Source organism: Phalangium opilio, unplaced genomic scaffold (genome assembly GCF_054372755.1).
Source record: "Phalangium opilio isolate 3A_F unplaced genomic scaffold, DU_Popi_V2 ptg000042l_1, whole genome shotgun sequence".
Taxonomy (NCBI): Eukaryota; Metazoa; Arthropoda; class Arachnida; order Opiliones; family Phalangiidae; genus Phalangium; species Phalangium opilio.
The window spans coordinates 5,257,506-5,271,501 of NW_028324166.1; the positions used below are offsets into that span (position 1 = coordinate 5,257,506).

General features: G+C 37.0%; 1 protein-coding gene across 1 annotated transcript; it reads right to left on the reverse strand.

Moving 5' to 3' along the window:
* Positions 1-1,434: 1,434 nt before the first annotated feature.
* Positions 1,435-11,330, reverse strand: LOC149678617 (glycolipid beta-1,4-mannosyltransferase egh-like). The gene is made up of 6 exons (XM_089835906.1): positions 11,325-11,330; positions 11,118-11,222; positions 9,060-9,161; positions 8,656-8,769; positions 3,738-4,708; positions 1,435-1,603 (listed from the first exon to the last, which is right to left on the reverse strand). The coding sequence occupies exons 1-6, from the start codon at positions 11,328-11,330 to the stop codon at positions 1,435-1,437; spliced, it is 1,467 nt and encodes a 488-aa protein (XP_089692032.1).
* Positions 11,331-13,996: the final 2,666 nt, after the last annotated feature.

The following is a 13,996-nucleotide window of genomic DNA, read 5'->3' on the forward strand; positions in this document are numbered from 1 at the left end:
AAAAATCCACACGATTGTTTAATGAAGAATGTTTGGTATATTATGGGGTCTTTGTTACTAGGGCCTCCCCTTATCATAATTATTTTATTTTATGTCTATTTTAAAATGTATATTTCCTTCTTTGATTTTTCGTTTTATAACACACGCAAATATTAACGTGGATTTTTTAAATATTAGGGAAAATATTTTCAATAATGTTTGGGTGGGTGCACTGTTTTCTGTTGAGTGTTTAGCATAGCTCTTTTTAATAATTATTACCTTTTCTTTGTTAATTATAATATCGGAGTCTATGAATATCGTATTGTAATATTGTTATATTATGATTAAATTTAATAAAATATAGTAATTTAGTTCACTCATAAACATTGGTTTTAATTCTTTGAACTTACAGTAGATTTAAAATATTAAATCCTTTTTATCAAAGCTATTTTTAGTGCTAATAATTACGCATTCTGAATTTCTTGCTCTAAATTAAAAACTGACTTTTAAACTTTCAAAGAAACATTTCTATGCCTGTTCCTTAGAGATTATACGCAATAAAGCTAGATTATTATTAATTATCATAGTTTGTTGTTTTAAGTCAAAGTTAAAATCTAGACTATTTTTTACAGTATGTTTTGAGGTAACTAATGTTTATATCGTTCCATATAAATGCAGATCGATTAGTAGGTCAACGGGCCATGGACTGCCGTAAGCTCTATATCGAAGTTGCGTGAACACTACGCTCTACTGTGTTTATCAAATTATACAGTCTAGGTCGTTCATGACGATTTTAACCCGCTCGTAGTCCTCGTGCTACTTAAACTAGTTATAACCGATCCAGGGTTCATTGTTCTTCACTTCAATTGTGCGGCGGTTTAAAATTATCGCTACCAAATATTTTACAGCCTGAACCGATTCTAAGAGTTATTTAAGGGAATAGGCCGAGTAGCATTCAATTTCGACCACCTAAAGGTTTTCACAGTTTCATGTGCATGAAAATGTGAAAGTAGGGCTTAATAATAATATATTGCTCCGTGTAAGTATGAAACTCAGTACATTTTCATACTACAGCATTTGGTTTCTAATTTGGCACACTAACACTTTTACGCCCCGTGAGAGAGGTTTTGACATTACGGACAAAATGGGGCAAAACTACCGCCGCATTACAAGGTCCTCGAAAAGCATGCTCGTACTAGGGAGAAATGAGGTTAGATAAGTGCAAATGATGTGTGGCATGCGGCACTGAAACACTCTCAGTGGACCTTACACACGTCCTTACCCTTCGGTAGGCGATTTATTTATTTATTTAGTGGAACTCGAGGGATAGGGTTGTGAAGCCGCCAGGGCTTGGGTACAACCCCCCTCCATGGTAAAAACAAAAACAGCATAGTAGCACATAAAAAAGAACAATATGAACAGACAGAAAACAAAAACAAAAACCAACAAAATAAATTAATTAGAAGACACTAATGGACACACGGGCACACGGGAACTGGCGGTTAGGGGACGGAAGAGAGCCAGGTCGAGACGGCGAGTCGAAACGACTTTCGGCCAGGAGAGTCGAGGATTGTTAAGTGCTGCCGCGTAGTGCCATTGTATTTGTATAAGAGCTAGAACTCTTCTATTGAAAAGACAATGGGGGCGTCCTTTACGATTCCGTTCTGTACGATCCTACCTAAACATTGGCTGCCGTTGGTGGAGGTACAGTCTACAGAGGAAACTGTACGTATGGGAGTTGCCACTGCATTCCCTCTCTCCTTCAAGCTCATGCTAGTGTAGCGGCAAGCCTCGATCGTACGGATTGTGTTTTTCCGGCTTTCGGTTGCTTGTTTTTCGCGCCATCTATTAAATTATTATGATAACTTTGACATGCACTTAATCATTTATAATTATCATAATATGAACTTCAATACCCTTCACTATTTAATTACAATTTGAAATTCTAAAATTTTCAAAACAAATATTTTATTAATAGGTGGCATTAGTAACTTTTAAAAAGTTTTAATGGAAGAAAATACTGACTTCAATGGAGAGTTTTATACTTTTTCGGAGCTATATATTATTTTCTTATCGTACAGCCTAATTCGTTAGTATTGACGGGTCTACGAAAACTGGTCAAAATATGTGTCAGAAAATTTGGAAGATTGAAAATTGGGTGCACCATATTTTGGTGCCAATGAAACCAACTAGGCATCAATTGGGTGAACAAAAGGTTCATTGTGTAAGAAATACAGATTACTTGAAAACCATAAAAGATCGGTGGAAGAAAAAGCAATTCCTTTTAATGAAATGAAATTGAAGTTTAATGTGCATAAAAAAAGTTGCAAAACAACTCGCGAGACTATACACAGAGATTTAAATTATACAAATTGTACATACATAATAAGATAAATAACATATTTGAATGATAATAGTACTTTTTAATTAAACAAAGATGGTGCTTTGTGTTAATTTGGTTAATTAAATCAAAACATTCATTTTAATTTATTTATTTCCCATGATTTAATGTTCATTCGCAAAAAAAGAATATAATATTTTAAAGAGAAATGCTGCACAAATGAATTTTAGTTAACCGTAAAGAAAGTACATTTAAATGTAGATAGTATCTTAACTAATAGATTGGCACATCTACATCGGTTTCGAACAAAAACGAAAAGAGAGAATAGGAAACATATACTTATTGGGAATAAAACTGATCTTTGAAATATTTATCCGGCAGATAAACCTTTTGTGGTTAAAGGATTTAAAAATATCAATAGACCACCCCAAAAATACTTTCAGAGAAACCAACACCCTGCAGCGGGGCTGCCATCAAAAGCTATTTCCCTCGTGGCAAGAGGCAACACCATACGGTGCCTGCATTCACTACAAGCGTGATGTTAGCCAACTCGCAATGCCTCTTGCAGTTCTTCTTGGCTCGAGGGAAATAGCATCAGATGGCGCCCCGCAACTGTGGTGTTTGCTTTCCTATGGCAATAATGAATTGGTCTATAAAGGGCTAGTTTTATGTAACACATAAGGTGAATATACAATAGACCATTCCATTATTGACATTTCTGAAGAGAACTTCACAGGGCGTAGAGGTGCTTCAAGAAACTTCGCTAGAGGCAGTGCGATTTGGCTAGGCTCCCGCGTGTAGTGAAATCTGGCTCCATCTGGTGTTGACTCTTGGCGAGTCAGATGAGACCCCTCCGCCCCTGCGCGTTTGTTTCTCTATAATTAATTACAGGAATAGTCTATTGGCATGTTAGTAAGGGTGTTTTCTGTCCTCAGAAACACCCCAAAAGTGTAAATAAAACATTTTTCACTCTTAGCGACTCAAAGAACACGAAACTAAACTTGTGCTAGGCTATCCACAAACCCCTGTTTATCACAGGAATTATGCGAATTTACTTATTTTCGGTGTATTATAAAAAGAAATTTCATTAAATGAGATGAAAGCTTTCAACATAATGTAACTATTACAAAAAGCTGTAAGTGGAAGGCCAACTATCACACATCCGATTATGTATAAAATGTACTCCAACATAGAACCATGCGAGTTTTTAATAACAATAAACACTTGTGAGTAAATAGCCACACCCATGACAAATCCATTTAATACTAAAATTGGTTTGGGAACATTTACGGGAAAAAGGACGCCACAAATCAAAGAAGGAAAACCAAGGAAAAACCCAAAGAGACTAAGAAAAAAGAAGAAGTACATCATATTGTCGAATACTGAAAAGTACGAGCTTCTTAGTACAAGATAGTACGATCCTTTAATACATCTAACGCGATTAGGGACAAACTCGCTCATGGTAAGAGAAGCTTGCTCGATGACGTTACCCTCGACAAATCCGTACGTGTACTTTTCACGACGCATTAACATGCCAAATGCCAGGTCTTCCAACAGTGACGGTCCAGTTCCTACATCGAATGAAACCTGTTTTTCCGCGTCCACTCTAGCCACTAGAAACACGTTTCTGAAAAGGGCCGAATAGGGACGTTTATTTAAATGGGAGAAAAATCTGAGATCCCCGTATTCGTAAACAAATAAATTATCCAAAATTTCTGATAGAAACCCATGTGCTTGACAATCAACAGTGCCCTTGCCAAAACAGTGTTCATTTTTCTCGATAAAGTTAGCTACGCCTTTAATGGCGTTCTCTGTGAGAATCGTGTCTTCGTCCAAATGGACGATCCAGTCATGATCGTTTAAGGTGTTGACGCCGTCTTCCAAGCAATACTGCAAGTTGCGGGCTTTGAAAAGGGTTCCATTCTTCGTTCGGTAGTTAGAAGGCACCAACACCTCCGAAACCTGGGGTATATCTTCCTTGTTCAAGTCCTCGATGTGTTTTTCCGTTACAATTTCGTATTTAAAATTCTTGAGTTTTACGCTTTGTATTACTTTCATGTTTATTCTGAGGTTGTTCAAGACCAATTTTGGAAATTTTCCTTTGGTGACAATCCTGAAACAAATCGTAGGTAATTTGTCGATGTTTGCTTTTAACTTGACGTCGTCTGGAAAACAGTCGTATAGAAGCAATCCCAAGGAAGTGGTTAAAGCGAAAGATAAATGGAATATTGGTGTTATATTCAGCATATGTAATATAATTCTAATGGGCCATGAATATACACTCTCGTCGTACTCGTCGCCTTTGACATTAGTGATGTGTTTAATAGCCAGAACAATTATGCAAACGAACGCCGTGCAGTGAAGTAGATGCTTTGTCCGTATGTTTACCTGAGAGGATTGCAATGGTTAAAATCATTATTTGCACGGTATTAAAAGAAATTACACTAGGGATGGCCAACACTTGGCCTACCGAGTTTTAAATTGCGGAATTTATTAGCAAATATGAATCAATGTGTAGCCTTTTTCTCAAAGTACCTAGAAGGGCTTTGAAGGAGGAGCCAGACTAATCATTTTACGTCACGAATAATTTATGTTGCTGCGTGCTGAACATTGCGCCCAGTCATAATCTAGCGATGCTAAGTCACAGTCATGCAATACAATACTTAATTTTATTCTTTCCATGGATGAATAGAGATGATTTACCTTTAATATGGATAAACGTTAACAATAGTGTTGGATAACTACGAATATTGATAAGGTATAACGTAAGGGTAGTATTTGCAGGCCATTCGAGTTTTCAGAAACGCTTGAATAATTCATTACATAAAATTTTAATTCTTGTAGTCGTTTACCAATAAATAGCAATAGTTACATTTTCAATAATTATGTGGGTAGGTAGACCTCGTCTAGACTCGGAGAGGTTTATTTTGGTTTCCCAACTTGTTTAAATTGATATCCAAACAAGTCACGTAAATCAAGACTTCCTTACTATCTAGGTGTGGTTAGTGGTTGGTATGGCATTAACATAGGAAATGGTTCAATAATTGGGAAAAGTTATGTTCTTACGCGTAAGCACTTAAAATAATTATATCTAAGACTTGCTATATTCAAATCAATATTTAAACAAAGCACAAGCACACTCACACATCATAATCGTAAAAGATTGTTTGTTTTTCACACTCTTAGCTAAAAAAGCTATTGCTACTATATGCTTCATGTACTATGGAGTAAGAAAAGTTACAAAAATGAACTGAAATTTAATAACACCATAGCCGACTTGTATTAATAAAGGCCTATAGGTGATCCTCGGTTTTTTTTCTGATATTGTCAATGGCCGTAGTGATCTGCTGCCGCTAGATGTCGTTCTTAGGGGGAAAATTTTGTGGCGGGATTCGGGAACTTCAAAACGAAGGAAAATGCCAATAGGAGAAAGCTTACTTTTTGTCTTGAGGTTGGGTTTTTTTTTTGAAATAAAGTAAGGCAGTTTGTTTTAGAAGTAATACATTTACTTGATAACAATAAAGTTGTCTTTATCTCATTTAAAGTGCGTTTAGTAAAGTATGTTTTCTACTTTTCTATCACAGTACAATGTAATACTTTCAAAATAAGTGTTTTGATTAGTACCTAACATATGAAATTTTTTGAATCACATTACAACTTTGCATATTTTCGGGGGATCATTAGGGTTTGACAAGCTTATCTAACATAATATCACATAAATGAATATATACAGTAGGATTGAAAAAGTTTAGTAACTTATTGCGTTATTGCATACTTTAAAATACCTAAAGTATTTTGGCGAGGTAGAAACGTTAAGTAATTTGGCCAACACTGTGAATATGTCTATATTTTAGAGATGGGCCGATACCGATACCATATCGGTATCGGTACCGATATTTGGCCTTAACCGATATATCGGTATCGGTTAAAAATGAACCGATATTTCTACCCGATATTTTTTGAAGAAAATAAATACTTATGTTGAGAGTAGATGACACCATAAGACCTAAACTCTGAGACAGCACAGTTTTTCATCTATTTTTGGATAACGTAACTAGTGTCTAAAATGGGTTTTTCGTATGATAAGCCAGTTTTATAGTTTCAAGTACCGAAATTGGATCGAGAATCATCAATAGAGATGGGCCGATACCGATACCATATCGGTATCGGTTTGATATCGGTTTAATCGAAGGATCGGGTAAAATATCGGTATCGGTACGTATCGGTTTCCCAAGTATCGGATCATATCGGTATCGGTTTAAACTGGTATCGGCCCATCTCTACTATATTTACCAAAACATTACTGGGGTATTTTAGGGCAAGGATGATGGGGGTGGATACGAAATCTGAGGGAAATACGCGCCTTAACTGCGGAAACAATTGGGTCTGGTGGGACGCTGAAAATGGGGAAGGAATAGGTATATACATGAATCTATATAACTAGGAATATACAGCTGCGTTACGCTGCCTAACCTCTCGATAAGGTTTGGGCGGGGCTTAGCGAAAGGAGACATCAGTCACGTGTCTGCTAGTGTTAGGAGCGGGAGAATGGAGGAGGAGTCCGGGGGTGTGTAAATTCAAAACGTCACTTCCTCTCGTCTTGTGATTGGCTATTAGAGCCACGCAAAACGCGTCAAAGCTAGGACGGTAACACCCAAACCAAATCGACATGATAGAAGGGGCATATGATAGAGCTGTATATTCATAGTTATATAGATTCATGGTATATATTAATTTATGTGATATTTTGTTAGATAAGCTTGTCAAACCCCTAATGATCAACTATGCCAAAGATATAAGTGACGTTGAAGAAACAGTCAAAACGTACAAATAACAAGACGGCCCAAGGGCTCGTAATAGTAGCCATATCGTACGAGTGAATAGCCCCTCTATCCCCTACCCCTAATGAGTGGATAACCCCTCTATACCTTACCCTAATGAGTGAATAGCGCTATCTTTTTCAATGCTTAAATGATTTACCGTGCATAAAATCAGAGTGAATAGCCCCTCGATTCCCTACTCTAAACAGTGATTAAATTATAACCGTATAAATTTACTTATGCTGTAATTCTAATATTCCGGCGAATCGAAGAACAGATAGTTTTTAGTGATAATCCCCTCGATGAGTTTACGACATAGACTTATGCCGATGCACACTTATCGCATCTTATAAATTTCTAACAAGGACTTATGCCCAGAAACTTTTGAAAGAGAAAGTTTCGCGGTAGGAAACTGGGAAAATCGTTATCTATTTAATTAGCACATACATAAAAAGAAAATAAATATAAAAACCCCAAACATACAAATTCATAAGTATCCGACCCCACAGATAAAAATTCAAAAGTTTCCGACCCCACAGATTAAGAGGTACCCCACCCCACGTCACCCCGACATTTTAGAGATAAGAATAAATAATAAAAAACTCGGAGTGTCTATCAAGTCTCTATGGTTGAGTGCGTAGAATGTTTGTCTGCTACGCCACCGACCCGGGTTCGATTCCCGGGTCTGACCTGAAAAAATTTTAATTAAAATTAAAAAATTAAATCTCTAACCGAGCCCAGTAACCCCTATGGGTGGGTTGTGGTAATATAAAGTTCCTTTTAAGCTAAAATCTGACGATAACGAAAGCGAAAACTCCGGCCACTACTGTTACTACTGTTACTACTACGGCTCGGGTCAAACTAAGAGCCTATCGTATACTACGATATGGCTAAAAACCTTTACCCCGAAAATATGCAAAGTTGTAATGTGATTCAAAAAATTTCATATGTTAGGTACTAATCAAAACACTTATTTTGAAAGTATTACATTGTACTGTGATAGAAAAGTAGAAAACATACTTTACTAAACGCACTTTAAATGAGATATAGACAACTTTATTGTTATCAAGTAAATGTATTACTTCTAAAACAAACTGCCTTACTTTATTCAAAAAAAAAAACCCCCAACCTCAAGACAAAAAGTAAGCTTTCTCCTATTGGCATTTTCATTCGTTTTGAAGTTCCCGCCACAAAATTTTCCCCCTAAGAACGACATCTAGCGGTCGCTAAAAAATCGGTATGCCGCCCCATGGGTAGCTTCCTACCTATAGGCTTTTATTAATACAAGTCGGCTATGATAACACCAACCCAGCCTTCATAAATAGTGCCCGTTTTAGACTGAAAATGAATCTTTCAATCTAGCCACGGTGCCCCGTATTCTCCACCAACCCAAGGCTTAATTAGCTATATACACTTTCAAATAATTTGGCTTCGCTACAGCTGTTCATAAAATTAAACCAAAACTTCACGGTTGCCACAATAAAACCAGTGCCAATGTTCTTTATTTCCCAATACCATCATGAGCATGAAAAGGGATCTTTCTAACCAGGCACCATAAACGTTTTTTCGCCTATCCAAAACCACGAACGTTGCAGTAAATTCAGATCGCAAGTTATTACATAACCACACCTAGATAAAAAAAATACACTTACCATATTGAAGAAAAACTTCACGGTACCACAACCGCAACAAGTTGTTTACGATATTATTTCTAGTTTAAATAAGTTCAGCATACTCGGTTAGCATGTTGACAGTTTGTGGAAATTGAACGGATAGCCGAATTTACCCCAATTTCTCTGCAAATACCATTACATCGGTAACACCTACACTTAATTTGAAATTGCATAAGCTCTGTCCACGATGTCGTTTTTCGTACGGTTTGGCCTCGCGCGCTTGGAACCTATTCGGTTTACACGTACACTTGTTTTATCCGAAACGGAAATGGAGATGGAGATGGAGATGGCAACACGGTAATTTTCATTTGGACCGAATCCCATTCGACCTAAATATTTGTTTTTCACCTAGAATATATAATGTTATATGATAATTTAACCTGTACAAGTAATGATTTGAATGCTGACCCCTTAAATTAAAGTAAGAAACTGAAAAACCCTTTAATTATGGGGTCCTCCGAGATATCCAGGCCCGTGCCCATCGCGAAGCGAGAATATTTTTTAAACTAATTTAGTTCGCAGTGTTTTCTCGCTTGGTGGCGCTTTTAGTACCGAAGAACTTTATTAATCAGTCATGCCAAAAAAGGAAAGGATAAAAACCTAAGGTTAAAAAAATTAAAGGTTATGAAGGGGTAAATAAATTCCTCTCGTGGTATAATAAAACTGTGAATTAGCTACTTCAAGAAGTTTTGTTTTACTAAAAAAACAACAATGTTAAATTCTCGCAATTAATTTTGTTGTCCATAAAATCTAACCAAGAAGTTATATCAGTATCTCAGAGATACTAGATATAACTTCTTGATCTAACCAAAAGATTCAGCGCCTAAAACAATTTAAGGATGAAAACTTTCTCTTTCATAAAATTTTTATAATTGACCCCTAAAATATCAACGATTATTTATGGAAGACCCGTTAAGCAACGGTAATAAAAGCGCCATCTAGTACACATATCGGGTGAAAATATTTCCTCTATGAAACTGGATATTTCCCCACATACGGGCCTAGATCATTTCGGAGGCTCTGGTAAAATACTCGAGCCACGACGGAGTCTACCCATTCAACCGAATACCATTGGAACGAATCCCATTCGTCCGAAAATTTCTAGCCAGTATTTTAAAATCTAGCCCAATGGCGGTTTTCTATTAAAAGGGAATATTTTCCCATTCAATCGAATCCTATTGGAACGAATTCCCTTCAACCGAAAGTTCCAAGCTAGTATATTAGTTTATTTGATTTCGAAGTGGTCTGCGTCCAACCGTGGTCTAGTGGTAAAGCGTCGGATCGTCACGCAGAAAATCTTCGTTCGAATCTCCATCAGGAAGGTGAGTTTACGAAAATTGAATTATAAGTATAATTCTGAATAATCGAATTTAATTTCCTTGCAGGTGCTGAATTTAGAAGGCGAATTTAAAATCCAGCAGTATTAAGGATTTCACAACGAAAACTGTAGTATTGTTAGGTTGAGTTACAAATTGGATGTTATAGCTGGGGTATTTTATTTTGGTTTTTTAGGTTAGGTTTGGTTAAGTTAGGTTAGTAATATTTAATAAATCATTTAACAATGTTACGCCTTTTCCAAAATATTGATGTTTAGCTTCATTGACTTCTCAAATAATATGCCTTTTCCAAAAAATTACTGTTATGTTAGGTTAGATTAGTAATATTTTATAAATCATTTAACAATGTTACGCCTTTTCCAAAATATTGATGTTTAGCTTCATTGACTTCTCAAATAATATGCCTTTTCCAAAACATTACTGTTATGTTAGGTTAGGTTAGTAATATTTTATAAATCATTTAAAAATGTTACGCCTTTTCCAAAATATTGATGTTTAGCTTCATTGACTTCTCAAATAATATGCCTTTTCCAAAACATTACTGTTATGTTAGGTTAGGTTTGGTTAGGAGGACGTCTCTTTCTCTTTGGAGCGGTTATACACTTCAAGTAAGTGTATCCCTTATGGAATGAAAAAATAAATAAATAAATAACACCATCAAATTCGACTCTTTTTGGGTATTCAATATTGGGTTAATTAGAATAGGAGAACTGGGAATTGGGTTGAATGAGGTTTGGGTAAATGGCAATTGGGTTGAATGAGGTTTGGGTAAATGGCAATTGGGTGTTTTAAATTGGGGAAATGGGGGGGGGGGGTAACTTTAATTAGTACCCAAAAAGTTATGTGTAATATGACTACTAATTTTTCATATATTTACGTACAAAATATAAATACATTAATGGGCTAAAACATTTTTATAAGAAGATAACTATAGAGGCTTTTTAGACCAATTACTGCAATATTTTACCGCCAATTCGGCTACATTTCGGTCGAATGGGATTCTGTCGAATGGGTAGCGGTCGAATGGGTTTCGGTTGAATGGGCCAGGAGCATCACGACCTTTTAGGGTGGCCTATAGGGCAATATGTCAGAGATAATTTTCGACTGTTCTTCGGTTCTACCACCCTTTTTGGAACACTGCATTTAGGCTTTCGCAACTTTCGTTAGAAATTACGTTCATTACCCAGCTTGAAAAATAGTGAGACGTGGGCTTGAAATACACCAAAACACGATATAAGCCTAGTTGGCTACAACCCACATAAGGATAACATTTTGAGAACGATAACGATATATTCGTTGGTTTACTTCACGAGCGTGTCTTGTTGTTTTTGAGCCGGAATTCGGAAATGGGATTATGAAGGACGGAAGCGACTTTTCTCCTCCACTATTAAGGAAGGTAGTTTACTAAATCTCCAGATTCATCGCGCTAAAGCTTTATTTTGGTACGAGACGTTCAGCTTCTTATAAAAATTGCTTAACAGATCATTATCAGGCTTAAGTGGAAAGAGCCTCGTTTCTTCTCTTATGAGGAGGCACTAAGATTTCATCTCAGAGAGTAAATTACGAACTATGAAAGACAGAGGAAAGGCCAGGGTGTGGTCATTATACGCGGATCATAGTTCAAGCATGAATATAGATCATTCCATTAATGCCATAAGAGAAGCAAACACCATAGGTAAGGGCGCGTAAAGGGGAGGTTTTTCCCTCGTGCCATGAAGCACCCCAAGAAGCTCTGCGAGCAAGGCTCTTATTCATTCTCCTTGCTGCGAGCTGGCAAGCCTCGCACGTGTAGTAAACTGTAAACGCGGGTTCCGTTTCCCTCTGGTTTTGTCTCGTGGGGCGCTGTCGCGGGGAAATAACCGTCCCTGTGTATACACCCTTTCGACGAGTCTAAGAGGGAAAGGTGCGGGGATAAAACTCTTCCTTCCATCTCGCTTTTCAGCGCCTGCGCTGTAGGCGTTTTGGATCTGCGAATGCCCAAATACGGCACTGGAGCAACCCCCTTGTATCTCCCGATACTAAGGGTTGCCTACCCCCTTTTCCCGTCGAAAGGGTGTATTGGTTTCTCTGCAGGTATTTATTGGAATGGTCTATTCAGTACACTCCAATATTTTTCAAAGTTTGTTTCGAAAGCTACGACTCTTCTTTTGCCAGATTATAAACATAAATCGGTTTAGATTTCGAAGAAACGTATTTTGAACCATTTCTGTATTTGGTTTTGTTCTATATGAACAAAATGTTTGATGAAATTATGATTTTAAAGCTGTGTTAAACAAGGTCAGTAGACAATGAGACTTTAAACCGTCCTAGTGGCATACACTTTTTCGATAATGTATCATGTAAATTTTGTCTATGAGCCCAATTAATGAGGTTTTGACTGGAAATATTAAAATTGATGTGAAAATCAAGCGACACAAGTGTTTCGTGTAATAGTAGTAGAAAAGTTTAAATCGATTCTAACGACACTTTGCATGGTTCCCATAATTTTATTGAAAAACATGTCCCCGTTCGAAAATGACGTCAGAATATAAACTTTCAGACTCTATAAATGTTTAAAAGTAGATCTTAATAAACGATAAAAAATTGGATTCCAGGTAAGGATTGTTTCCTTCTCATACATAGTTTACATACTTGGAGGATTCTTGCCATTTACACAGGAGGGCCTGACTCACTGGGTGAGTCTAAAGCTAGGCCTCCTTGCGTAAATGGTATGGATCTCCTAGTCTGTAAACTATGCATACCAAAGGGCGTATGAAATTTTAAATATCTCGATTTTAACCACATATCCATCTACAAAACGGTCTATAAACAACCAAGTTATGAAAGGCCAATGATAAAAGAAGTTAAAGTCAAGGGTTCACGCCTAATGTTCACAAATGAGACAATTGTTTAATAAACAAAGCTCTATCTACAAAGAAAAATCCACACTAAGCCTGTGGCTTATTTACAGGTAACTATAAATTGAGGCTAGAATGCTGCACTTCAGATTGGGGATAATAAAGATCCACCTAGATGAATTCTCTTTCAAGCATTTAAGATTGAACCACACAAACTTCAACATATCCGAAATCTGCCACTCTCAGTGGAGTTTTCATTATTTTCCAACACTCAGAGTGAAGGCTGGTTTTCTAAAATAAGAATTTTCGATTTTCACTTAACGAATATTTGTTGGGAATAGCCAGGGCAACGGAATCCACATATCGATTGCGAACGCTCAGATAGCCCCTTCAAAAAAAAACGTTTAATTGCCAAATTGTTTTGGTTTTGTCTTCATCATTATTCACAATACTTGTATACCATAAATTATAGCCTAGTTCACAATTTCATAGAGGAAACTGGTTCGAAGCTTCCTCGGAAAATTGCGAACACAATTGTTAATCGAGAAACTAGAGGAACTAACAATACTATAAGAAAGAGTAAGAGGAACTTGCTATATTACGAGGAGAAACTAACAATACTCTAAGGAAAATGAGGAAATATCTGTGTTATGAGTAAAAACTAGCTGCGTTATATGGATCACGAGGAGGAACTAGCAGCGTTATAAGGATCACGAGGAGGAACTAGCAGCGTTATAAGGATCACGAGGAGGAACTAGCAGCGTTATAAGGATCACGAGGAGGAACTAGCAGCGTTATAAGGATCACGAGGAGGAACTAGCAGCGTTATAAGGATCACGAGGAGGAACTAGCAGCGTTATAAGGATCACGAGGAGGAACTAGCAGCGTTATAAGGATCACGAGGAGGAACTAGCAGCGTTATAAGGATCACGAGGAGGAACTAGCAGCGTTATAAGGATCACGAGGAGGAACTAGCAGCGTTTTAAGGATCACGAGGAGAAACTAGCTG

Coding starts and splice junctions, on each gene's coding strand:
- LOC149678617 (XM_089835906.1), bottom strand. Junction 9,162..11,117: donor GAAATGTAGCCGAATTGGCG/GTAAAATATTGC, acceptor TATATATTCTAG/GTGAAAAACAAATATTTAGG. Junction 8,770..9,059: donor CCGTTTCGGATAAAACAAGT/GTACGTGTAAAC, acceptor TTTTTTATCTAG/GTGTGGTTATGTAATAACTT.